Consider the following 25,354-nt stretch of genomic DNA (forward strand, 5'->3'; position numbering starts at 1 on the left):
TATTTTATAGAATAATTTGATGAACGTTACAGGGCGTTTAAATACTAACGAGGACAACGAAAACATGCTTGGTTACGATTTGTACAGCAGCGCGTTAGCAGATATTCTCAGTGAACCATCGCTTTCTACGCCAATTACAGTCGGTCTTTACGCAAAATGGGGCTCTGGAAAATCGTTTTTACTGAACAAACTGAGAGGTACCACCAAATAACAAAGTTACTCCAATGCTATTTAATAGTTCTATAGAATGTCAACTGTTGAATGATTTTAGAACAAAAAATAGAAAAAATTATAATATTTAAATTTAAATAAAATTACATTGTGACAATTTAAATTAAATTTCTATAGCCCCGAAGATGTGCTAGTTTTCTTGAATATCTTTTGGTATATCTGTATACACCTAAGTTACATTAAAAAATACTAACGACGCGACTGTCTTTCACAGAGGAAATGAAGAACTTCGCACGACAATGGATCGATCCAGTATTCCAATTCTCTTCCTTACTCTTTTTAGTAGTAGCTCACGTATCCCTTCTCGTGGGCGTCACGTTAGGCCTCGCCTTGCAGTCGTGGATCATCGGTCTATCGTCCGGAATAAGTTTACTAGTTATCGTTTATATTTTTCTGGTTCTCGTTTGGTATGCCAACAAGAGGTGAGGCTTACGAAAAGTAGCAAGAAGTAAAGTTCTATTCGTTTCATATTTTTATTGGAAATCTGTAATCGTAGGTACGATTGGTATTGGCCATATAATCTGACAGTGGAGCTCACCACCAAGTTGAACACGCTCAAACTGCTATTGCAAGTGATTTTTTGTCATCCGCCTGGCAGTCAATGTCAGGACGGCATAGCGGTGCAGCCGATAAAGTTTTACTTCACCGATCAGACTCGCGTGGGTACGACCGCCGCCGGTGAGAACGCGGTCGTGCAAATGGTCGGTTCGCTGTACGATTCCATCGAGAACGACTATGGTTCCTTGTCTACCAGACTATATAGAGCATTTCGGCCAAAACCAGATAAATCAACTACTACGTGGAAATGGAGGCGTTTGTGTTGCTTGCCCCACGTAATCATATTCGAATTCTGCTTATGCAGCTTGCTCGTTGGTATCTCGATACTTACGGTGTACCTCATAGATATTTCGAATGAAGAGTGAGTAATTATATGCCGAACACAAAGTACTTCTACATTACTTATTTTACATGTTGTATCGTTTCGCGTTTAGGTCCACGATAGAGCGAGTTACTGCTCACATTATCATGATATCGATTGCCTTGGTCTTGGCCATCAGTATAATAGCGAATTTATATACGTGGAGTAGAACGCTGCATGCATTGGTTTTTTCACAGAGGAGACACCTTCAACGCAGTATATCAAAATTGGAGACTCTGAAGAGCGAAGGGTTCATTCAGACTTTAAAAAGCGAGGTCAATTTAATGACAGAAATGGTAAATTACTTATTTATTAAGATAGCTCTATTAGAACTTTGCTTTCAACGGGGTAGCTTTTAATCACAGTTTTAATCACAAATAGGTCAAGTGCTTGGATAGTTTTATGGCTCAACAAAGTAGACTAGTTGTAATAGTGGACGGTTTGGATAGTTGCGAACAGGATAAAGTTTTACTCGTTTTGGACGCTATACAGGCCTTATTTAGCGATAACGGATATCCTTTCGTCGTAATACTAGCGATTGATCCACATATTATATCTAAGGTAAGCGACTTTAAAAAATAAAAATGTAAAAAACCGGGCAAATTGTAATATCGATTTCAAAATGTTACTTTGAATGATAACGAAAACTATCGTTCCACATTGTGCATGTAGGCGGTAGAAGTAAATAGCAGAAGACTATTCTCGGAATCAAATATCGGCGGTCACGATTACTTACGGAATATGGTGCATTTGCCGTTCTACTTGCAAAACAGCGGTTTGCGTAAAGTCAAGGTCGCGCAACAAACTGCTCAACATTATAAGAAGACAGTGTGGACGGAAGCCGAGGAGAGCGTTAACTATACTGCGACTAGCACCATGCATCATTCAGTATCCAGTAGGAGACTCAGCACGGAATCGGCTATAATGAACAGCAACGAGAAATTGAAACCCCAACAAAGGAAGGGTAGTAGAAAGATGCGATTGAGTGAATCAATCGCTAGCAGTATCGGCAGTAATTTGAATCGACTGGGGGGCGCGCAGGATCTCAATAAGATGTTGCTCACCGATGATTACTTTAGCGACGTAAATCCTCGTAGTATGAGGAGATTGATGAATGTCGTTTATGTCACTGGTAATGCATTAACTCGTGCAATATTGCAGTGTATGAGTCTACATAATCATTCCATGTGTACATTATTTGTCTTTCTCTTTTAGGGCGATTACTTAAGGCATTCCAGATTGACTTCAACTGGTATCACTTAGCTAGTTGGATCAACATTACTGAGCAGTGGCCTTTTAGAACGTCTTGGCTCATTCTTCATTACGATATGTACGAGGAGAGTCTGGATGATAATATGTCACTGAAAAGTCTTTATGATAAGTACGTGGATTTTATTTCTTTCTTAAGCTTCTTTTCATAATATTTTTATATCACTATTTTTTATATTTATATTAGGGTGCGACCGCAAATTCCAGTATTGAAGGAAGTGCAACCGCTTCTCGAGATAGACAGAGACGAACGCAAGTTGGATGTTTTCCTCACGTTTCACCGCTCCAGCTTGCTTATTAGCGACATGAAAATATTCTTGCCTTTCACTATCAATCTAGACCCGTACATTAAAAAGAAAATAAAAGAGGAACAACAAAGCATAGAGGAAGACACGAATCTATTTCACAAACAAAGTGCTTGGCATGGCCACAATGTTCCGATTGATCAGTGGCCTTCACAAAGAGGCATGTCGATGAACCGGCACATGATGAAACTTGCCAAGCAATCGAGTTTGCAGGGATCCATGCCGCCGACGCCGTCGTGGGCTTACCAGCCAAGCTTTGAATGGCAAGTTCCGCCAACTTGGATGCAAATGCCTCCCATGGAACCAATGTCAAAACCACTTTCCGCAACAACCATGTTACCGGTACATCATAAATTAATTGTACAATTATCTCTTGCGGGTTGAAAAGATGTGACTTATCGCTTCGTCTTTATTCACAGTCCGAAATTCTGGAAATAAAGCTGTCGGCCTTATTAGTGAACGGAGTCTGCGATCTAATCGACAAAATCGAAAACCTTAATTCGACCCAGGCATTGATATATAAGCAAGCCATAAAAGAGAACAATATTAATGGACGAGTTTTATTACATTGCGATTTGCAAGAATTGAAAAAAGTAATTTTTTAAACACTGCGTCTTTACATTTCAAGGAGAGGCAATTCTAAATACAAATGTATTTGTATTTTTTAGGTATTTAAAATGACTTTTGGAGATTGGGAGTTATTTCGCATGGTAATTGTATCACTACGGGAAATGGAACTCTCGTCATTTACATACGAGGAGGGTCCTCGGAGTGTACGATTTACCGTAGGATCCGAACAAGTTTTACGCAAAGGTACGTTCGATGTTTTTTTTTTCGCTTGTTTCTTGTTCGGTTTGATCACTCTTATCCGTTATAGATCACGCTTTGCCAAATAATTCGATACGGGTGCCCGCTCATGTGGAGAAAGAGAAAGGAACATCGAGATCTGATGGGTCGACTCGCCGTGATCAAAATAAACAATCTATAATGGAAAAACAGGTATGATATAGGTATTTTCAAATGCATTAAAAAGTAATCGATGCAATCGTATAAATTTACGAATTGATATCGTGACTGAAAACTTATAAAAATGAATTTTCATTTATTTACATTCACACTCGGTACCAGTTCCAGGTAAGCCGCTGCTATGATTACTTTAAAAAGTAAAAAATTTCGATATATAATAATTCTATTTATCCATGTATAATACCTAACAAATACTATCCGCTGTGAATATGCTAAAGTGTCTATATACGTTTCAGGTAACGTTAGAGGAGCAAATGATTTGCGGAGCATTGCAGACGTTGAACGAGGAAGCTTGCGAAGACGTTTTAGACGTGCCATCGCCAGCGGTGGCACCAACAGACTCGCTTCCTTCAGGTGAGCCTACTCCCCTACCACTTACACTGCCTCTGGTAATAGTGCAAGAGCCACCGCAGTCTGACCAAAACAGTGACACTTCCGCCGAATACAGTGTTAACTTTTAGTCAAATCTGAAATAGGATGACTATACGATGATATGACTATAGGATAATGTTTATATTCGTCAAATGAATAGCTCACGTTGTGCAAAAGCAGACTTTTCCGGCGTAACTTCTATCGAAATGTGCAACGACCAGCCATTGTTATCATTGCATTCAAGAACGGTGCTTGCCAGTTTGTGTTGTTAAAAGAAAAAAAAGATTGATATGCTTCACCCTATTTGATAGTTTTATTTGTACATCTGTATGTCCGTAAAACGCTATTTGACAGTATTGCCGACAAAAGATGTACATATATGCAATGGCAGTCGACAAACCAAAAATAATGGTTATATAAATATATTGTTATTATAAGGCCATTTGTAAGTTACAAAGTGAAAGGCTATCCTCTGTAGGAACATGTATAAGGCTATCCTCTGTAGGAACATGTATAAGTATTTCTTAAAGTATTCAAGTATTAAAGTGCCAATGCGAGAAACCAGTCATACATATCGCACGAAGGAAGAATACAAAATGGAAGCCATTTAACGATTGTAATAGGATTATTATTGTATGCGTACTCTTAAGATTAGTATAATATAATGCTCATTTTATAAGCTAGTTTAATATCGATGTATATTGATGCCATATTAAGGAAAAAAAGAAAAAAAAAAGATTCCAAAAACCCTCTATAGTCGGTAATTTACGAGCATACTCTTTACTGCATTTGTAAATATATGATATAAAAAGAAAGACAAAAAAAATTTCAGAGGCACTACTCTCAAAGCTAACTCTCGTTCGATGTTTCCTGTGGACAATTCATGTACAAAAGACTGTGATAACGCATTGTTGACAGAACGAATATCTTGTGCGGAAAATATGCTAACCGAGGCGACATGTAACAATGTATTATATTTTTAACACTGTTGTACGTAAAGTAATCGTACTTGGCGATAAAATTGAAAGTTGCGTCCTGTTACTCCGGTCCATGTTACTTCCTGTACTATGTGTACACTATAAATATTATTGCTAGATTAATAGCACCATGTTATGAGCAGTATTATGTTATTACGAGAGCAAGTGGCAATAAAACTTTCTTGCAAACCACATCTGACATTACCTTCTTTGCAATTTGTATCTGGAAGCCTTCAGTCATTATTATCAATTGCGATTATTATCAATTGCGTTTCAAAGATTGAAAATTGAAATAAGAGAATTTTAAAAAGGAAATGGAACAAATATCTTTTTCATTGATAACTTAGATTCTCATGTAAAATCTTTTTTTTTTTTTTTTCGATACTTTTTAAAGAGATATATTTGTTTCAAGGATTTCGAACTAAGTGGCTTCAAAATATACATTATAGTCGATTAGAACATGATAATCATATGATACGAAGCAGATATTACATGAGTCTCTGTTTTAGGACACGTCATCTCGGTACACGACACGGAATATGTACTGCTTCAATCCAGTCCGCTGCTTCACTGGGTACCGGTTAACGAGGATCCGGTCAGCTCAGATGACAGCTCGCACGATTCCACCGTGTTCCTTCAACGTACCAACTCCCAACGCAGCATCGCATCTCAATATAGCACGAGATCAGCCTGCTCGTACAAGACCCTGAAGAGAAGCGGTAGCAACATCAGCACGAGACCGTCCTCGCTATTCGTCTCCCCACCGCCGTCGCCGAAGCCTGCGATCAGGTCGAAGTCGACCGACGAGAGGTGTATGGGAAACAATATATCCCTGAGGATCACGCCGTCGTCGGTATCCACCAAGAGACGCTCCTCCTCGACATTAAATGACGAGATAGTGATACCGGTACCCACTTCCAGCCTGGAGAAGCTGTCGAAACTGAAGGACCGTCTGATCGGCACGACGTCGACCGCGACGGCGCGGTCGCCAGTGCCCGGTGGCGAGAGCGACGACGAGTCCACGCCGCTGGTATCCGAATTATCCACGCCAACGCATTCCCAATCGGACAGCGTGTTCAGACACGACTGCAGCGCGGAGAACAGCAGTTCGCCATCGTCCAACAGGAGTCTGCCGCGGGACGGAGAGCGTCGCGTAGATCTAGATTACGCTGATACCGTCAGCCTTGTGATATGCGAGTCCTCGAACGCTCAATTGCCGTCTCGACACGGCACCAAGATCTGGGACGACACAGAGACGCCTGTCTGACACCTGTCGTCTTTTGTATATAATCACAAGGTGTGATAACTTATAGCGTATTATACGTTTGATTGATACCGATCTCAATGTGATGAAAGTGACTGGCATCTGCTGGGCAGGTATAGATGACATAATTCTGTTTTGACGATAAGCGTCGAGATAAGATATGTCTCTCTCGTGTAAATAACGAATAGCGAGAACATGCAGGTGTTTTTTATAGTTAGATTATTAAACGTGTTCATCTCTGCTTAGTGGTTTGACGGAGAACGAATAATGCCTTCTCGCGCAAGTCACATGCAATAATCCTTAGTTTAGCGAAACGAGACGATCTCGAGATGTACGACGCCGAAGCGACATTCCGTGTAAATATTAATGCATTTACGAATGCATAACTTTATCGACATTTTCCTTTTTATATTGAATTAGTACCGAAATATGTCGAAACGAGGGAGATGAGGAATATTTCCCGATGTATAGTATGTACCAAAGTATCCTGTCCCCAGTAATCAATTTGAGTCAATTCGTAATGTCAGTGCAAATAGGTAACTTAAAGAGTAACCGATAAACGCTAGAATATTTTAAAGAAATGATAATTCAAACGACCAGTATACAATCGTTGATTAGACTACATCTAATATATAATTCTATAAATTATATCTAATATAATTTATAGAATTTTATCTATTATTTTATCGAACAAAAAATGTAGAATGTCACAAAAATAACTTGTACAAACGGCAATTATTACTTATTTCACTTTATATTTAGCTACAAAAAGTTTTTATAAAGAATTTTATTGAGATATTGCAAGATGGATATTTAGTTGGACGGCATATATTAGTTTTAGTACTTCTTCCTTAATTTTGGTGTATTTTTTTCCTTGTCAAATTACGATATATTAATAAAATAACAGAGAAACGCGTAAGCAATGTATTGATACATTTGTTTTATTGAAAGGCAAAAATTTAACTACATAACATTAAATGTTTAGGACACTTCAGGACGGAATACATCAGGGTATTGAACATTCATTATAATATTGTAAATATATATATGTATATGATTGTAGATATATTAGCTTTGAAAAAAAAAATATATATATACGCTCATTTCTTGACATTAAATACAATAAAATATTCAATCAAATACAATACATTGCAATAATGTTAAATACTGTATACAATATATTTAGAATCACGGAAACGCAACATAAAGTTAAACCAATTAAAGGGAGGTCAAATGTTTCCTCTCTACTTTGTAACGAACGTTTGCATGCTAATTAAATACAGGGATAGTACCGCTTGTAATTAAATGCATTGTTTGTATTAAGTGTTACGTAAAAACGTCATATCACTTCAAAGCGGCAGCTGTGTCCTCGTTAGACACGATAGTGGAATGTTACAAATCATACAGATTTAAACTGGAACATCCTCTAATACATACATATAAAATAATGACATAGCGTGGTGATATATGTATCTATTTTAATGCGTATCAAAATTATGGCATATAGAAAGGAGAATATGAGACAAGGAACAAATTACGAAAAAAAAAATATCTTAGGATAATAATCTATATATACTCTGTTACAAATATATACATAAAAATTCGATTTCACAGTTTCATAGGCGTGGAATAGTAAATACGAATATCCTTATAGCTGCATGTTTCAGGCACAAGTTGTGCTTTACCTAAGACTGGCGATGATTCGCGTATTAATTCTTTATTCATCTATCGATTATTGTCATCATTATAATACATAAATACATTAAATCTCAGAAAGAGTAGATAAAATCAACGTCATTAATTGACCTGATTAATTAGCGAATCTATAATGCTTCACTGATAAAAGTGTTTTCAAAAGTTTTGATCAAATTTACTTATTAACGATTATTTATATAATTTATATCATATTATTGTATAATGAGAATGATAATACTTATATTTTTAATCAGTCACAGCGAATACGATTTTTTCGTTTCTAATATTCGCATAATTGCATATTCGTCCATCGCACGTTAAATTCAAAGGCACAATGACCGCTAATATAAAAATGCTATCTTATAAATGCATATGCTTAACATTTAGACACGAGCAATATACGTTGCCTCACGAAATATGTAGGTCTGTTCGTTTTAGCTGCACTCTGTTACTTCCCGTAATTAAAGCGAAACGAAGTACATTTGTCTTTTGCAGATAGAAACATAAAATTGCAAAAAACAAAAGTAAATAAGTAGTGCGTTTAACGCGAATAGACCTTGCATACATACTTTATAATACATGTTGGCAGATTATAAGGACACTTGTTTTATCAACACATAAGTTTAAAATAAATGCATCGTACAATTAAGGAATGTTCGCGACATTATAAACAGAAAGCTTATCTCATTATGCAAATTCTCAGTCGGCATAAAACGATCTCTATTAACCGACATAAAGATATCCTAGCAGTGACTTAAGCAATGCCTTCCTAAAATAGTACTCTGCTTTTATACTACTTAAGTATATCTTAGGACCCTTTCATAAAAACTATTTTTTTAACATAGTAGTTTTTTACGTGTCCAATTTTAATTGTCACAATTGTCATAATTGTCATGACTAACATCACGCACTTTGTAAAGCAAGTAAAAAAACAAAGATGTAGGCAGTCCGAGGAAGACCAAAGTAAATATATATATACGTTGGTGCTATTTTCTCGCGCATTGTACATCGACATTATTTCTCCTTTGTAATATTTAATAAATATTTTATAACTGTGTGGTAATTACCGTCTTTCTCGTGATTACTGTATGCTTAGTTGGCGTTTGACCAGGTGCTGGACTTTGTGACGGATCCGCTACCAGCCAGGGACTAATGTCTGACGCCGCTTGACTTTCATCCTGCAAAACAGGTCTTTTAGTACTTTTACACTACTCCGAATTAATTTTTCTCGATTAATAATAATTATTTAAGAAAATTGTCACATTTAATTGAATCGAATATTAATAATATTAGTCCTTTGTATCGACTGACTAACTTTAACATTTTAATGGTTCAAATGACGAACTCGAAGATTATTTAAACTTTACTATTCACACACACACAGAGGCGACTTTCACGTGGGACGCAAAACAAATTTTCATTACGCTTTCACCAACAGAACCAAGTTACTCCTAGAATAAAATCTTACTTTCCCTTTACGATCAACACTGAATGATAAGTCTCTTAGATTTATTCTAAAAGTAATTTTCTGTTCTTGGTGAAACCAGGGCGTTTATGTAATAGATGAGACGCTGGCCTGCAAGCGTAAAAAATGTAACTGACCTTGTGTGTAAGTGTCGTGGTGGTCGTTTGTATCTCCTCGGTTTTAACGACCCGCGCTCCGGCTTTTTCTGTATCCGCGTCGACTTTTTTCTCTGTTGTAACCGGTTGTAAATCTTTGAAGGGATTGAGTATCCCCAGGAACGGATTCGAGTCTATGAACGGATTAGTGTTCTTTTTCTTGTCGTCTTCCGGTTTTGCTTCCTCCTCGGAAGCTTCGGCCGTGTTAGGCGCGTCAGTATCGTTAGTGAACGGATTAAAAGGATTTTGCGACTGGTTCGATACTTTCGGGCTTAATGGCGTGGTCTTTTGTTCGATCTGTCCCCAACTGTCCAATGAAAAGTGCGTTACAGTTACAGCGTCGTCCGTAGAAGGATTTACTGCTGTCGTCGCTCCGCTCACAGAGAGAGTCAGTTTGTCACCGCCCTATTTGATGAAGAAAGCAAGAAAGCAAACACATTACAGCTGGCAGCTAGCGATATAAAGCAGACGCAATAAATAATGTAAACACAAACAACAGAATAATAATCTTGACAAAATTATTGTTCAATAAGCTGCTAACTTCAAAAACCTTATCGTACGATATTCGATAGTACCTACATAATGCAAATACAAAAAGGTATACTAAGTTATACTAAGGTAAAAATACTTAAAATTTTAAGAGATATAAAATATAAAAAGAATACGCGATCAGTGTACACAAAAGACGCACAATTTATAAATGATCCAAGCAGGACAAAAAATTATAAAAATACAGATGAAACTATAGATGAGAGTTTGACGATGCTTACCACGGAAACGATAGTCGCCGCATCCGAATGTTGATTCTTCTTCGCGATCGCTCCAGAACCGTCCGTGGACGTGATGGAGACCAAATTCGAGTTTTTTCCCTGCTCAAGGGTCGCCTTCAGTATGTTACACTTTAGGGATTCCGGTGGAATTGGCGTTCGAGGGGGTAACGACGATGTTCCACCCACTTGATTATTAGGCACTAGCTGCACTTGATTGGCGATAGTTTCAACTGTTAAACTGGTCTTCATAGGTTCTGACTCTTTCTCACTGCTGCTGGTCGTCGCCTGGTTTCTAGCCTCCAGCGGTTGTTGATCTTTGGCGAGAGACTTCAGCAGGGAATCCATCAAAGGTGATGACGTACCCTGAGCGCTTGAGGAGTCTGAAGATTTTGTACTGCATCGACTCGGCTGACGCTGCAAGGATTCGTCGGCTGAAAATATTTTTGAAAGACGTTTTCAGAGCACGACATAATATCCACTATCCTAGTATAGTAGATAGTCCAATAAAATATGACAGATAAGAAAAATCAGGAAAATAATTCCTAACAATGGTAGTTTAATTTTTTTTGTGTTAAAACTTAATTGAATGTGCCATATTAAAGTATTTTAAAAATATCTGAATAAAAATCTTTTTTTTTTTTAATATTCTCTAAGTATAATTTATTTCAAATATAAACTAAAGCATGATATTTTATTATCTATTCGCATTTTTAAAGCTTGTAAAAATTCTGTTTTTTTTTTTAAATAAATTAAATAAGGTTTAATATTAAGTATTAGATTTCAAAATACGGAGGTTATATTCATCAAACGCTATCATATATTCCATACACCACAGCTCACCTGGAGGTGGAGATGGTTGCGGCTGCTCCACTTGACGTTGCCTTTCGCGAAGAACGTGACTTTGCCGTCGCGCATACCTCTGACTCGGTCGTCGCTCGAATTGCACGGTGCGGCGCGCCCGATTCAGCTGCGTCGTCTGAAATTCCGTTTTGCCGCTGTAACGGAAACGCGAGCCCATACGGAAAAAGTTCTGGCGGCCGCTGGCGCCCTTAACCGGTGCGCGCAGACGGAAGAAAGCATGATGTTCCACCGCGCACTTCCAAAGATGCTTGCAAGCTTTCTCGTTGACCAGCCTGAACACAAAGGTATGCTCCTGTTCGCCTCTACCCTCGTCATCCTCCTCCACGACCACCAGCGTCAGCTTCTTCTTCTTGAAGTCCAAACGACCGATCTTCGGCCAGAAGAACAAGCCTATTTTCTGCGTGCCTTCGAAGACCAGAATGCCGGTCGGGGTCAAGCCCAAAGAGTATTCGCAAGCGTCTTTGCCAAGAACAGTGTGCATGTCGACGCCGTACATGTCTAGCCATTTAGCCTTGCTAAGATACGCTGATTCTGCCTGAGCTGGACTAAGACCAGAACACTTGACGTACTCTTCCAGTATCTCCAGCTCCATCTGCTCCGTTTGACCCGGTATGAAGCGGAATTCCGACACGGTCACAGCGCTATGATTAACAGGATCGTAATCTCCTAGTTCAGCTAAAATAAGAATTTCATCCTTCAATTACACGCTACAATTATTTGCTATACGATGACAACTACGATAAGATAGCAGCTTAATTTTAATTAAAGGTACTGCTCGAACAAACTCACATTGAAGAGCCAGAGCAGCTAACTGAACCGCAACTTGATGTGGACAATGAAGCCTGCCTTCCAAAACATCTTGCTTCAATTGCAAGAAGAACTGATACCGCGTCAGCTCCTCACGCAGCGTGTTCGGTTCCGAAGAGTAGAATTTCACTTTCAACCTAAGCGTGTACGGAGGTCCAACTAAAATAAGAAGTTATATATAAGTTTAACATTCAGCTTGCTTTCGAAAGAATTTCAAGAACGAGCGGTGACACATACTTTTGACTTGTTTCTTGATAGGTTTCGTTGGATCTAACCAATGTTTGACGTTATTGCTATCTGTGTATTGGAGTCCAAAGTAATCCTTCTCGATCAAGTCGAGACTATAAAACACCTGTTCGTATAAGTCATTAGCCAATGCTTTTTTCTGCAAAAGAAGGCCAGCAGTTACGAAACCTGAATACAAATGTGTATACACGGTGTAAAAATTTTATGCGAAGGCGTAAGCTACTCTTCTAGTCCGATGCTCTCTCCTTTATCTTCACGAAGATACGAAGATGAAGGGAAAAGTCTCAGATTTTAGACAGGTCTCTGACAACAACAATTGAAAGAGAGAAAACTTGCCGACAAGTCGATGGACAGATCCGTGCCGTCCAGCAGTACAACCCTGCACTGCACGAGATTCTTGTTGCTGGGCAGCCTCTGGTTCTTGATCTGCGACGAGGCGTTCTGGCCGCTGACGCCGCGCGCCCTCCGTCGCGACAGGAATCTCAGCATCCTGGGTCCTCGCCGTCAAATCGGGACGCGCGATCGTCGACCATCGACCCGCGGATGAGACGCGATCCGCGATCCGCGATCCGCGATCCGCCCACTCTCCCTCTCTTGGCGATGACGCGACGCGACAATATACAATGCGATGTGACGTGACGCGACGCGATTACCGCTTGCGAAATTCGTAAAGTCTGAAATCCCGCACGTCACATTCTACGCCCGCTCGGGGATCATCACGCAGAGCGGCCGCGCCGCACGGCAATATCGAGGTCCACGCGACCACCCGCATCCACGAGCGCGCGTATGTATTGTATACGCCCGTCGCCCGACGGCCACAGACGGCGGAATTCGGAAAACGCCGAGCCGACGCTCCTTCCCCGATGAGTTTCAGAACGCGCGATAGGCGTCCGAACTGTCCGAAGTTACGCGCGAAAGGAACGTCCGTGAGAAATTTGAACGACGTGCGTAATTAGCGTAATATTGCGTAGCGGCCCGCGGCCGTCCTCGGAGAATCGTCCAGGTTGAAGGAGAACGCATCCCGAATATCCCGATGGCAGAACCGATATATTTTTGTATATAATTATATATAAAAAACTATTTCTTGGACAGACACTTTGTACATGAAAATATAATATACAATAATACATATAAATACATATAAAAAATACGTTTACTATATAATATAAATAAAATGTGTAATTATAACATTTTATGCTTTTGTACTCGATTGTAATTTTTAATCATTTTGACGAGATTCAGATATCACACATTAAGATTATACATATCAATGATTATTAATTTCTTTCATTAAACACTTATTGCAATAATAAAATAAATAAAACAAGTATAAAATTATTTAGCGTATTGTATTAGCAATTGGATGAAACTTTAATTTTGAGAAATAAACATTTATATGAAAAAATTTACGATTATTTAAATTAACTTTCTGTATAAATGCTCTATTTCCTTGTATACTTATACCATATCATTTGAATACATTTGGACATAACATTATATATTTATATAATATTGAAGTACTCCGCAAAACGATTAAATTATGGAAAGATTGGAAATGATCTATAAATCGATGATTTTGAATCGCAATGGCGATGTTACTGAGTTTACAATCTGGCTCTTGTATTCGAGCGGTCCATAATGCCATTCAATCCGGAAGTTTCGTACGACCTATATAAAAAACACACTTTTATATATCACATTCTTTTGCAATTTACAACGTGACAAAAATATGAAAATAACTTGGAGGGCAAGGTGCTCGCGGTTGTTTTGTATGAGAACTATCGTAAAAATTAATGATAAAAATTGATTTAAAAATGCTTCTGCAACTTATTATTCCTATTAGGAAAGCTACTATTAAATTCTGTATAGAAAATAATTTTGTTAAAAAATTATTATATCTATTTACATTGTTATACACGTGTAAAGCAGGATATGAGATTATAGTTTCAAATTCTTTATAATGGGAGAAACAATGTCAATAGGAATTTGCGAGATTATATTTAGTCCTTTGCGGATTCACAATTATTAAGATGTTATTTGATGTTACAAATTATAAAATAATAAAAATGTTAGAAATAATAAAATAATAAAATAATAAAAGTTTACAAACTTTCAAGATAAATATCATGAGCTCCATCTCGGCGACTCTTTGTCCAACACAAGAGCGAACACCATACCCGAAAGGCATGTACACGTAGGGATGCAATTTTTTGTATGATACATATTCGAGATTACCCCGCATCCATCTCTCGGGAATATATTTCTCTGGTTCCGGAAAATATATGGAATCCATCGAAAGCAGCGCGTGACAAGCCATAACGTTTGACTGATGACATGTAGGAAGGAGTCATTGAGAATGACATGAACAGATAGTTGAGGGTCACAAAGTTTTATTTGTCATTTAATTTAAAGTAAACTTTAATAGAAATTTAATTTTTAATACTTGATGTTAAAAATTATGAAATACTGATGGTATGCAGATGGCATTTAATCACATTTGGCGAAAAATAATTTAAAATTCGTTAAAGAATTCATAATTTATTGATTGTGACTCACAGAATTTATTTGTTATATTACCTAAAATGACTGTTAGATTTTTTAATTACATATTTTTAAATGCATTTTTAATTTTTTAAATATTTCGACAAAAAATATTTTGATATCAGTATTAATAAAATATTAAATTTTGATAAATCTTACGGTCTGTAATATATAGAAAAATACTAGAATATTATACATACTCCTTCTGGTATCGTGTATCCTCCTATGGGTACTTGCGTCTGCATAGTTCTTAAAATGCCACTGACAATGGGAAACAGTCGCATAGATTCTTTAATACAGGCTTTAACATATGGTACATTCTTCAGGATGTCTTCTGTAATAGGCGTGGTTTTGTCAGGTAATACAGAAATTGCTTCTTCTCGCAATTTTTCCTGTTTCTCCACATTATTTGCGATATAATATAGCAAAGCGCCAGCTGCATTGCTAGTCTATATATATATAAAATAAAAAATGTTATTTATTTTTAATTCTAGTAATTCTATTAATTCTGCTATAAGATTTCTTAATTTTATATAGCCTATTACGAATATATAAGTAACATACTTCATCTATATATTGTTCAGAACTGTCAAAAAACTTAAAATATTGTAACCATTCATTAGTACTATGTTATTGTTATTTGCTTTGGAAGAATTTTGTTTATAAAAGATATGATTATATAATAACGCGAAACATCTAGATCGTTTTTATCGTTCACAGATATTGAATTAAAATCCACATATTTACCGTATCAGTGCTCATTAATATATCCAAAGCCATTACATGAGCTGTTTGTTTATCGATACTCAAAAGTTTTTCTAATATACTGCGATCTTTTAGATTCGTATTATCTGCTGTCTCCAAAAATTTCGTTTTAGCGAATTCGACATGTTTCTCAGATATTCTAAATAATTATAAATTTATATTATAAAGAATTTATAAATTTTATGCCGATTATGGTAACGAGTAAGTTGCCTTTTAAATTATTTATTTTCGACATATAAGATAAGTTATATACAAGCAAAGTACAAAAATAAAAATAACAAAAATAAAATATATATTAATTTTTATTTTAAAAAAATGACATATGAAGAGTGATTAAAAGCAACAAGTTCGCGAGAATTTTGCAAATAATATGCTCTCTGGCATTTAGTATAACGATTATAAATTTCGATACTTACGCATTAATTGTATCCAAAGCATGGAATAGCTTTTTGAGGTTCCGCGTATTGTACACTTTCCATAGAGATGGCAGATTTTCCAAACGATATATCAGATCGAACGCTTCCTGTACGCAATTAATCATTTGTTGCGGTTCCGAGTCCACAGCAAGATTGCGCTTTAAGCATCCCATTCGGCAATTTAACGCAATTGAACACATCACTGTTAATTATAATAATAGATTATCAGCTATGATAATACGAGTTCAATATAAAAATAAAATAATATAAAAGAATTTTTTTCTAAAGTTCTGTTTCATAAATTCAACATTGTTACAAACAGAGCTTATATTTGCATCATTTTTTCGGTGCGTTATTTTTGAAGGGAATTATGAAATATCGACGATACATGAAAGTCTTGCGATTCACTTGCATACGCGCATACTTACTTTCTAAACTCCATTTGTATAATTCGTTCATAAAGCCACTTGGCAACTCCAGGATTTTAGGATCTCGCAATGCTGGCAGTTTCTCTACGAGGTCGCTGGTTATCTCGTTGATCTGTCTAGCATACGTTTTGACTATGTCCGGTCGCATCATGGGCAAAGTGACTTTTGATCGAAAGTCCTGCCACGATTCTCCCTGACTAAATGCAGAAAAAAATCATTTTTACCAAGAAAGGAAATATAATACGTCATATACAATTTACAAGCTGATATTATATATAGAGATATCAGCATAAGAAAGAAATAGTGGGGAAAAAAAGAATTAAAAATTAAAAGATTGTTGGGCATCAATGCGTTATGGATACAAAAGTTTCGTTATATTCTTCCTAATGGTCGTACCTTGTTACGAGGCCGTACTGTCCGTTGTAGATGTGTTCTCTGCTCTGGCGATAGTAATGCAAGGGCTCCAGGGAGATTCGCGATGGCCATTTGCCTTGCAACTGATACATCTCCTGACACAACTCCGGAGAGAATAGAAAGATACGCGGTTGTTCCTGTGTTGGGCCGTCTAATTTAACGATATTGCCATATTTATCACGCAGCATCCGCATCAGTGTCAGAACATTGACATTATAGTATTCACCTGCATCGTTTATGCCAATAATTGATTTTTATATAAATGAAAGATCAAGGGGATGAAAAAAATAATTTTAGATAAATTAATAAGAATTAATAGACCAGTTATAAAATATATATAGATAAATATAAAGTGTAAATATATTTTATCTTTATTTTTATTTCAATGTGTCAGAACCAAAAAAGTTTGCATATGTTAAATAACAACACACAAAAACTCTAAACATGTAAAGTGACTCGAATCTGTTTATCATATCTATTATGATTCTGACATTATTTGTGTAGACCTTCTATGCGCGATTGAATACATGGACGAAATAATTGTTACCTATAAAAGGCATGAATCTGAAGCTATTGCCAAGGAAAGGTAGTGCTTTTGGACCAGGAATATCCTTGGTCGGCCGTGCGTATTGCGATGTATTGTCAGTTTTAACTGTTTTATATCCCATCGGATTCATTTTCATAGATCTTGCGCGACATAGCATTTTCGATGGCAAACGCACATCGTTGATTCCGTGAATAAAAAATCTGGCATTCCGTGGCATACTTATCGGATTTCTTTAGACTTTCTACAACGTAATATTGAACGATTTTTACAAGATTATTAACTCAAGTACTTATTCAATATGTATAATTATATATATTGATATATATACATAGTGATACATTGCCATAAAAGTTATAATTAATTATAATTAACTATAACTATAATTATAATTAACATGTATTTAAACTTAACAATTATTTAATGGAATATCGTAGAAGAGAAATACGTACCGTATTAAAATGTAAAATTGTCAGTTCGCTCGTACCGTGGTTTTCGAAAACGCACTATCAGAATTAAAAGAAAGTATTATACTCGAGTAATACTGCGTAAAAAAGTTAAAAGGAATTGAATAATTTTAGTGTCGGCATATATCTTTCAATCTTTTTTCTTCTACAGATTCGATGTTCTTCGATCGACAGATGTTCCTCTTCCTTGCTCCATGCGCACTAAACGAAAGCTAACTTCTTTCTGACGATTTGTTTTTGACCTTAATGATTTTAATGTCCGTTGTTCTTAACAATCTTGTTGTGTTCATCGCAATAAATTGGTAAACATTTGATGGGTCACACAGATAAAACCGGTAACTTACTTTCCTTTGTCTCAATGTTTTTGACAATATAAAATTTTATTCTTTAGAATATAAGGGAAAAATTCATTTTTATATTTTCTATCACGTTTCCTTTATCATAATAATTTTATTTATATTCTGTCTTGTGTGTGTATTTTCTAATCTTTCTCGTAAAATTATACACTTAAGGAATCAACGAGCATACTAATTTATTAATACAAAACTTAAATATTGCCTTTATACATTGATCTAAAAGATTAAAAAAAATAAAAAAAATTATCTATCTTTTTTACAATTGAATTTTGTCTCTGATAGCAATATCTAGTACTTGTCTAAATTATTTCGTTCTTGTTTTCAAATAAGTACATATATTGTTAATCTCATTTCATACATCTATGTATATATGTGTGTATGTGGGTCATATATTATACATATTGCAATAAAGAAATTTATTAAAATAAAAATTAAGTTATACATCACGGTATAAAATAACATATTTATTATACTCTTAAAACACCTACTTAATACAATAATACTAACTTGTTGTATTATTATCTAATAGTTCTTGTGCTCGAAAACAGTCGCTTACAATTTTCCATTTATCACCCATAGCCGTAATTAAGAAGGTTTGATTAAACGGTTTTGAATTCTTGTCGTCGTATTTCACTTGGCCACCGACTTTGACGAGAAACGTTAATTGGTTGGCTACCTCTGGACCTATTATTAACATATTACAGAAAGATAAATTTAAATAGACAGAAGACAGAAGATAAATTTAAATAGCAATCTTTTGGTATCGCGTGCTATTAAAATAAATGTTATATATGAAATGAAAATATGAATATATCATTACATACAAGTATTAAAGTAAGAATTTATTTGAAAATATTATCAAAATTTAAGTTATACAAATTAAAATACAATGTAATATGTAATAATATGTATAAATTTTTACAGTAAAAAATACAAGTAAAGTTAACATAATTTATTTAAGAATAATGCAATTATTAGCATTTACCTGTAATTGGCTGAGCATCAAGAGTATGAACACTATGTTCTGAAGATGGTAGATCCGTCCAGAATTTTTGTATATTATCTTTGCTTGTTACCCCATTTCCGTTCCATATCAGAGTAGCGCTATCCATGTACATTCTTGAAATCAGCTAAGACAGATTACATATAAAATTAAAATATATAATCAAGAAAGAATACGTTTGACAGTATTATTGTTACTTACATATCTCCGCTTGTCTAAAGATTCGTAGTACAGTTTTGTGAATTCTTCTGCAGTGCGACAAGCTTGATCAATTTTAGCTTTCAAGTCCTATAAAACGAGCGTAGATGTAAAAATCAGAGGCAAATATAATTAAGTATTCTAAATATATATTTTATGAACATATTAGTTGCTTTCCATTTACATCAAAACTCAGATAATTCTCACTTGTGAGGTCATATCTCAGTTGAATGCACGTTCTTTTTGCATGCTGGGAAGTGAGATTCAACTGAGTTTTTATCCACAATCGAGAGACCATGTGCTTTAATGAATCTAATAAACTCACATTAAAAGTGAGGTTATGGATCTGTATTATTATGCGATAGCTTTATCACCAAAATAAGTAGGTAAATACAAATCTTACCTGAGTATAAAATATTCACATAACTGAGTGACTCAGATCACTTGAGTGTAAATGGAAAGCAACTATTAGATGTTTATCATAATTTATATATGTATCACAATACCTGTTCCATCTCGATTATTATATATGTCCAAAACAAAAAATTTTTATACGTCAAAATCTAATGCGTCCTTGCGTCAGACGCACAAAATACACAGAATGCAGCAATGCAATGTTAGCAATAATAAGAATATTTCAATTAAACCATCAGTATTCTCAATACCGAAAAATCATTCCGTTTTTAGTGCGAACTGCGAAATACTACATGGAGTAAGCCTGTTCCTTGACCAACTCGATCGTTTATCTGTCCACTAGCGCCTCTATATACACAAAACGTATATGTTGAACTACGTAGCCATGTCCACAATTGTTTCCAACGGGTAACACGTTATGTTTACGATTGTCTCGAAATGATGTGGCTTTTATCGGCCATGAGCCGGAAAGAATTTTACACTGTTTTGTAAGATGTGCGAAACACGAACGCGCGACGTGAAAGGGCTAATAAAATGGTAATTAAGTAGAAAATAACATTTACTATAGATTAATTATATTTTAATAAATTTAAAATATCATTTATTAAATTTTTAACCAACTCCGCGTTTACACGCGCGCTATTCACATTTTCGAACTAACTTATACATATATATAGAATTAAAAAATACATTTGGACTTAAAAAAAATATTACGCCAAAAGTGCTCAATGTATATATTACAATAAATATATATATTTATTTATTTATATTATTCTCTCGGGTTCTAATCTTTTTTATAAAATTACTCAGAGAATCGATTGACTACTAATATATTAATATAAAATTATAACAATAACTATGCATTTATATAAAAATTAAAAATTAAATTAAAAGTTACACCGAATCTTTTTAGTTGAGTTTTATTCATAGTTGTTTTTTGTCCCAGATAGTAATGTATCCCGTCATCCATAAATAAGATGGATCACGAGATAAACTCTGCTCGAAATAATATTCTATCGCGAATTTATATATTTAACGGTATTTTTAGTCGAAATACAAATAGATCTGACATGTATTGACAATTACTCAAGCGAATTAATCGCAGGCATATAAAAAGGGATTTCCATATCCAGTTTTTGATTTTTTATTTTCACCATACAATTTGTTTGTTATTATTACAATGTGTGTTGTAATATTTCTTATCGGTCCCGATTGCACGTATGAACTGCTCAAAGTAAATAACCCATTTGCGTCGTTTAAGGTTTAATAGTTAATCAAGGATAATCGTCGGGATAAACTCAAAATGTTTGATATATTCCGGTACGAATATTCGCGCGACAGATTATATGAAACATACATATGTATATAGTAAAGGGTGATTCTTAATTACATACATCAAGTAAATATGCATAATATTTTAAAATTAACAAATGTTTTTTCCTAAACATCTAGTTGCAACACAGCATTTCTTATAATTTTTTTTCCTGGCAACAGTTGCTTTAGATAAGCAAATACATGTAGCTGACTAGAATCTGTCCGCACCAAATAAATTTTAAATCTAAGAGGTGTTAAGAATATTCGTCTATCTTGACGAGCATCTCTCTTTTCCTTCTCGAAAATTTCGATTAATTTGGTCCTATTGTATTAATACAATAATTTCATACTAATGAAGCAATTTTCACCACATTAGTTTTATTTTTTTTTTCAAATACTGTGTTGTATTTTTGTTTTTGTTGTATGTAATTAAGTATCACCCTGCATATCCAATAAGGATGTCACGAATGTCAAGAAAGGATTTGCTTATCTAGTATACTCTGGAGAAATTCCCTTAGAAGCGAGACACTTCCAATTATAGGAATAGGAATAATTTAAAATTTCGAGCTATCGACGAGTAATGACGGTATTAATAAGCACGCTCTTCGAATCACTTTAGAAATATTGTACAAAATCAGAGGATTCCAAGAAAATTTTAGAAGAAACGCAACAGCCTTAACAATTATAAAAATCTTGGCAATTTTTATACATTTTTCTTAAACGTTTTCTTAAACGAAAACAAGCAACAAAATTCAAATTCTGAATACAAATTTAAATTAATCTTAATGAATATTAACTATAATGTTCACTAATCCTAATATAAATTTTAAATAATTAATATACAATTATAATATTATATAAATACATTTCATACAGTACTATACAGTACAATTTCTATTGTTTCGCGAGAAATTTTAATCAATTTGACTTTCAATGTTTTCAAGACTTATGGCCAGTCTACAATGAGTCGTTAGTCGTTAGTCAGATGTCGGAAAAAATATTCATAAGCGTATCGTAAGGCAATCGGAAGTCTGTAATCGTAAGAGATGGCATCTGGCTAATCGCTTACGATCGCCGATTACAGACTTCCGATTGCCTTACGATACGCTTATGAATATTTTTTCCGACATCTGACTAACGACTAACGACTCATTGTAGACTGGCCATTACATTTGTCGAAATTATAATTTATTTTTTTAATAAAGAAAGAAAATGGCTTTCTTTAAAGAGATTCTTGGAAGATCCGACATTTCAAATGATGTCTGAAGCGATTCGAAACATTATAGCGACAGAATCGCTCGCGAAGGTGGAATCTATCTACTAAATCCACTACTAAAAGACGGAACTTGGCATGTTCGCTCTCAGGGAATACCTCGCGCGACAACGCGACGGTCGGCCGCTGTTCCCGATACGTAAGTGGTTCCCCAGTTTTCGACAAGACCCCCGTCGAGAGCTAGAATTTTAAAGAAACGAGGAAACAATATATTACACAGTCGCGCAGATCTGTCGCGCGCACCACGTTCATTCATTCGTTCGCTCGTTTACACGCATATGATCAGCTTCCTTCTCGTGTGTTATCTCCGGTCGCTACGACCGCCATTCCTGTAGCCGCCGCGCCCGCGCGAGTTGCTCTTAGTCGTCGGCGCCGATTTCGTCGTCGAGTCCGACGAGGAGTATCGTGCCGAGCCTCCGGATAGACCTGAACCGCTGCCGCTGCCACTGCCGCTGCCGCTACCACCGCTTCCACCGCCGCTGGTGGGTGTAGTGCTGCCGTTGCCGCCGCTGCCACCACCGCTGCCGTTTCCGCTCTTCGCGGTCGTCGAACTCGCCGCAGATCCGCTACCAGGAGCCGTTGTGTTACTCTGACTCGCCTACGACAGATTACATGTGTCCTTTTCAATCGGAATAGGCTAGATACTCGACGTTATCGAGTATGGCAAGACGTTCTCGAACACAAAAGGTTCAGGGGACTATCTCCAACGTCTTTTAACTTCTGACAGTTAACTTTCAAAATAGCCAACTTCTATTAGCTATTCTGAAAGTTAACAGACGCGCGTTGGAAATAGTGGCCCTTAATTAAGCTACGTTAAAAGTTACCTTCGTGATCCAATGTCGAGTCGAATTCGATACGATGCATTATAACAACCTATCGCACAATTCTTCAAGCATTTGTATCTATACGCGATTATGATCGACAAACATACCTTTGAGATCCCCAAGTAAAGATTCCTGAGTTCCTCCAGGGGATAAAAAGTCTTTGATCCATGTTAGACCAAATAAAATCAAGAGGATTTGAAATGCTTGATCTACACTCATTTACGAGCAATAGTTTTTAGATCGGGTTAAATAAAAAAGGGTATAAAGGTAATAAAGGATTAAAGAAAAAAAAAGCAGGAACATAATCAATATTTTTAACGGTTTTTTTAATGTGTTTTTAGACTTCGCACTTATTGAAGTCTATTGCAGGTACCTAAGCGGCTCTTAACATAAAACGTAATATAAAAATTTTGTAATAAACGTAATATAAATTTTGTAATAAAAGAAACGTTAAAATGTTAATTTCCAGATATATCTTTTTGCCAATTAATAAAACACAACGACGAAAACACCATGCGAGACTGCATAATTCTCAATTCAACATCGGAAGGGATCGTCCCGCGCGCTCTGTACCCCCGTCGCGCTTGCAAAATGTCTCGAATGTAATTCGACAATAACGACAAGAACGTCAAGTTAGAAGGTAAGATAATTTATAAAATTTTGCGACGCTTAGCACCGCGCCTAGACCCGCGCCTAGTTCGGCGCTTATTGCTACTATCGCTAGTGCCGTGCCGCCTCGCCGGTGGAATCGTCGTGGGTGACGCTGTCGGTGATCTATGTACCAGAGGCTGCCGTCCCGGTTGACCCGAGATACTGTTGGCGTTGGCGTTGCCGTTGTTGGTGATGCTGTTGTTGACGTTGACGTTGACGTTGACGTTGCTGCTAGGCGGGCCCGAGCCGCTCTGGTTGACCAGCTGCTGCGACAGCATCGGGTTCGGGTCGCTCATGTTCACCTGCTCGTTGATCACCATGCAGAACTCGCCGATCTTCTGGATGTCGCCGTTCTTGCCCGAGTACAGGGTCAGGCATTGCCGCCAGACGGACGCGTAGCCCTTGGTGAGCCGCACGATGTCGCCCGGCATCAGGAGCTGCCCGGGCTCGTCCCAGATGGAGACGTTCATGCAGGCGGTGCTGTCGGCCACTTTGAACGTTCGAACTTCGCGGTTCTCTTTGGTGATGGTAGGGTGGCTAACCTCCAAAACGATAAACACTACGTTAATGTTCTTCTGACCCGCGCGGATGTCCTTTATCTGCACGTAATCCATCGTGGCCCTCCACGGATCGAGCACGGCCACGCACACATGCACACACGCGTCCGCACACACACATATATACGCGCGTGCTCGCGCGCGCTGACGGGGCGGATCGAGAGCCGAGAGTAATCAGTAACGGAGGAATAACGTTCTCACGGGAGGTGTACGGGGTGTACCGCGCCGGGCGACGTGCGTTCCTCGAATGACGAATGACACGATCGACGACGAGCACCGTGGCCACCGTGCGTCAAAACGCGCCCTCCCCCTTCTCCATCCTCCCACGAACGAAATCGAGCCGATCGAGTCCCCTCGGAGAAGTCCAAGTCATCGGAGAGTCTCTCTTTCCTCTCTCTCTCTCGCCTTTTTTTTGTTGCGTCGTTAGCCGTGGTTATCTGCGCTGCCCGTGCCACGCTTCCTCGGAAATTATTGTATTGTCAGCTTGGAGCTACACACAGCTACACAGCTCGACGGAAGCATCGGGAGAAATGAAAGAGCGGACGAGAGCCGTGAGCCATGACCAATGCCAAAAATGACACGCGGTCCCGTCGAAACGAGATGGAAGGGATACTTACACAAGACTCACAAGAGAGAACCCATTCAGCGCGACACGCTGAGCTCACAGCTCACGCCAGCTCACGCGGACGTGGTTTCTCTTTTATATGAGTGTCCCCTCCAATGCCCTCCATCTCCGTTTCAACGGGATCGCGTGTCATTTTTGGCATTAGTGGCGCCGTCATCGGTGACTGATACGGGCATTACGGGCTCTGCGTCGGCCATGTTGC

The 25,354-nt window shown here is 37.0% G+C and overlaps 5 protein-coding genes across 12 annotated transcripts in view; 1 reads left to right on the top strand and 4 right to left on the bottom strand.

Moving 5' to 3' along the window:
* The window catches only part of Arms (Ankyrin repeat-rich membrane spanning), a 33,915-nt gene extending 24,794 nt beyond the window's left edge, over positions 1–9,121 (top strand). For all 7 annotated transcript variants that reach the window (XM_071699448.1, XM_071699447.1, XM_071699450.1 and 4 more), the window contains 13 exons: positions 33–197; positions 446–653; positions 728–1,150; positions 1,224–1,446; positions 1,532–1,711; positions 1,823–2,282; positions 2,366–2,531; positions 2,607–3,066; positions 3,144–3,317; positions 3,393–3,537; positions 3,602–3,723; positions 3,987–4,104; positions 5,609–9,121. In XM_071699448.1, the coding sequence (XP_071555549.1) occupies positions 33–197; positions 446–653; positions 728–1,150; positions 1,224–1,446; positions 1,532–1,711; positions 1,823–2,282; positions 2,366–2,531; positions 2,607–3,066; positions 3,144–3,317; positions 3,393–3,537; positions 3,602–3,723; positions 3,987–4,104; positions 5,609–6,366 (3,602 nt within the window). In that variant the 3' untranslated portion in view covers positions 6,367–9,121. The remainder of the gene's footprint in view (positions 1–32; positions 198–445; positions 654–727; positions 1,151–1,223; positions 1,447–1,531; positions 1,712–1,822; positions 2,283–2,365; positions 2,532–2,606; positions 3,067–3,143; positions 3,318–3,392; positions 3,538–3,601; positions 3,724–3,986; positions 4,105–5,608) is intronic.
* Yrt (erythrocyte membrane protein band 4.1-like yurt) lies at positions 7,289–13,196 on the bottom strand. Of its 2 annotated transcripts, XM_071699454.1 has the most exons (7): positions 12,699–13,193; positions 12,354–12,501; positions 12,099–12,275; positions 11,289–11,984; positions 10,449–10,879; positions 9,661–10,083; positions 7,289–9,236 (listed from the first exon to the last, which is right to left on the bottom strand). In XM_071699454.1, exons 1-7 carry the CDS (start codon positions 12,849–12,851, stop codon positions 9,105–9,107), a joined length of 2,160 nt encoding a protein of 719 aa, XP_071555555.1. In that variant the 5' UTR covers positions 12,852–13,193; the 3' UTR covers positions 7,289–9,104. The 2 variants fall into 2 exon arrangements, with proteins under 2 accessions (XP_071555555.1, XP_071555556.1); XM_071699455.1 differs by lacking the exon at positions 9,661–10,083 and having other exon boundaries at positions 12,699–13,196.
* Positions 13,197–13,605: 409 nt separating this feature from the next.
* LOC139768855 (cytochrome P450 CYP12A2-like) lies at positions 13,606–18,621 on the bottom strand. The gene is made up of 9 exons (XM_071699465.1): positions 17,923–18,621; positions 17,474–17,714; positions 16,909–17,152; positions 16,513–16,709; positions 16,085–16,286; positions 15,651–15,807; positions 15,104–15,352; positions 14,473–14,688; positions 13,606–14,030 (listed from the first exon to the last, which is right to left on the bottom strand). Exons 2-9 carry the CDS (start codon positions 17,688–17,690, stop codon positions 13,923–13,925), a joined length of 1,590 nt encoding a protein of 529 aa, XP_071555566.1. The 5' UTR covers positions 17,691–17,714; positions 17,923–18,621; the 3' UTR covers positions 13,606–13,922.
* Positions 18,622–18,736: 115 nt separating this feature from the next.
* On the bottom strand, positions 18,737–20,244 carry Nxt1 (NTF2-related export protein 1). The gene is made up of 4 exons (XM_071699467.1): positions 20,001–20,244; positions 19,498–19,584; positions 19,279–19,423; positions 18,737–18,977 (listed from the first exon to the last, which is right to left on the bottom strand). Exons 1-4 carry the CDS (start codon positions 20,007–20,009, stop codon positions 18,796–18,798), a joined length of 423 nt encoding a protein of 140 aa, XP_071555568.1. The 5' UTR covers positions 20,010–20,244; the 3' UTR covers positions 18,737–18,795.
* A 792-nt stretch (positions 20,245–21,036) lies between these two features.
* Positions 21,037–25,185, bottom strand: LOC139768856 (uncharacterized). Its single transcript, XM_071699466.1, has 2 exons — positions 24,102–25,185; positions 21,037–23,093 (listed from the first exon to the last, which is right to left on the bottom strand). The coding sequence occupies exons 1-2, from the start codon at positions 24,582–24,584 to the stop codon at positions 22,797–22,799; spliced, it is 780 nt and encodes a 259-aa protein (XP_071555567.1). The 5' UTR covers positions 24,585–25,185; the 3' UTR covers positions 21,037–22,796.
* Positions 25,186–25,354: the final 169 nt, after the last annotated feature.

Source organism: Temnothorax nylanderi, unplaced genomic scaffold (assembly GCF_030848795.1).
Source record: "Temnothorax nylanderi isolate EJ_2023f unplaced genomic scaffold, tnyl_v1.0 TNYL_tig0018_pilon, whole genome shotgun sequence".
Classification (NCBI taxonomy): Eukaryota; Metazoa; Arthropoda; class Insecta; order Hymenoptera; family Formicidae; genus Temnothorax; species Temnothorax nylanderi.

Excerpts from the sequence above, each read along its gene's own strand:
- LOC139768855 (XM_071699465.1), bottom strand. The coding sequence starts at position 17,690 with ATGCCACGGAATGCCAGATTTTTTATTCACGGAATCAACGATGTGCGT. Across the intron at positions 16,710-16,908 it reads CAGTACGGCCTCGTAACAAG|TCAGGGAGAATCGTGGCAGG; the intron begins GTACGACCATTA and ends TTCTGCATTTAG. Across the intron at positions 14,031-14,472 it reads TCATGATATTTATCTTGAAA|GTCGTACGAAACTTCCGGAT; the intron begins GTTTGTAAACTT and ends TTTTTTATATAG.
- Yrt (XM_071699454.1), bottom strand. The coding sequence starts at position 12,851 with ATGCTGAGATTCCTGTCGCGACGGAGGGCGCGCGGCGTCAGCGGCCAG. Across the intron at positions 12,502-12,698 it reads ATCTGTCCATCGACTTGTCG|AAAAAAGCATTGGCTAATGA; the intron begins GCAAGTTTTCTC and ends CTTCTTTTGCAG. Across the intron at positions 10,084-10,448 it reads CGGCGACTATCGTTTCCGTG|GGCGGTGACAAACTGACTCT; the intron begins GTAAGCATCGTC and ends TTCATCAAATAG.
- Nxt1 (XM_071699467.1), bottom strand. Across the intron at positions 19,424-19,497 it reads CTTTAGACAAGCGGAGATAT|CTGATTTCAAGAATGTACAT; the intron begins GTAAGTAACAAT and ends AATCTGTCTTAG. Across the intron at positions 18,978-19,278 it reads TGATGCTCAGCCAATTACAG|GTCCAGAGGTAGCCAACCAA; the intron begins GTAAATGCTAAT and ends TGTTAATAATAG.
- LOC139768856 (XM_071699466.1), bottom strand. The coding sequence starts at position 24,584 with ATGGATTACGTGCAGATAAAGGACATCCGCGCGGGTCAGAAGAACATT. Across the intron at positions 23,094-24,101 it reads AACCGGGACGGCAGCCTCTG|GCGAGTCAGAGTAACACAAC; the intron begins GTACATAGATCA and ends AATCTGTCGTAG.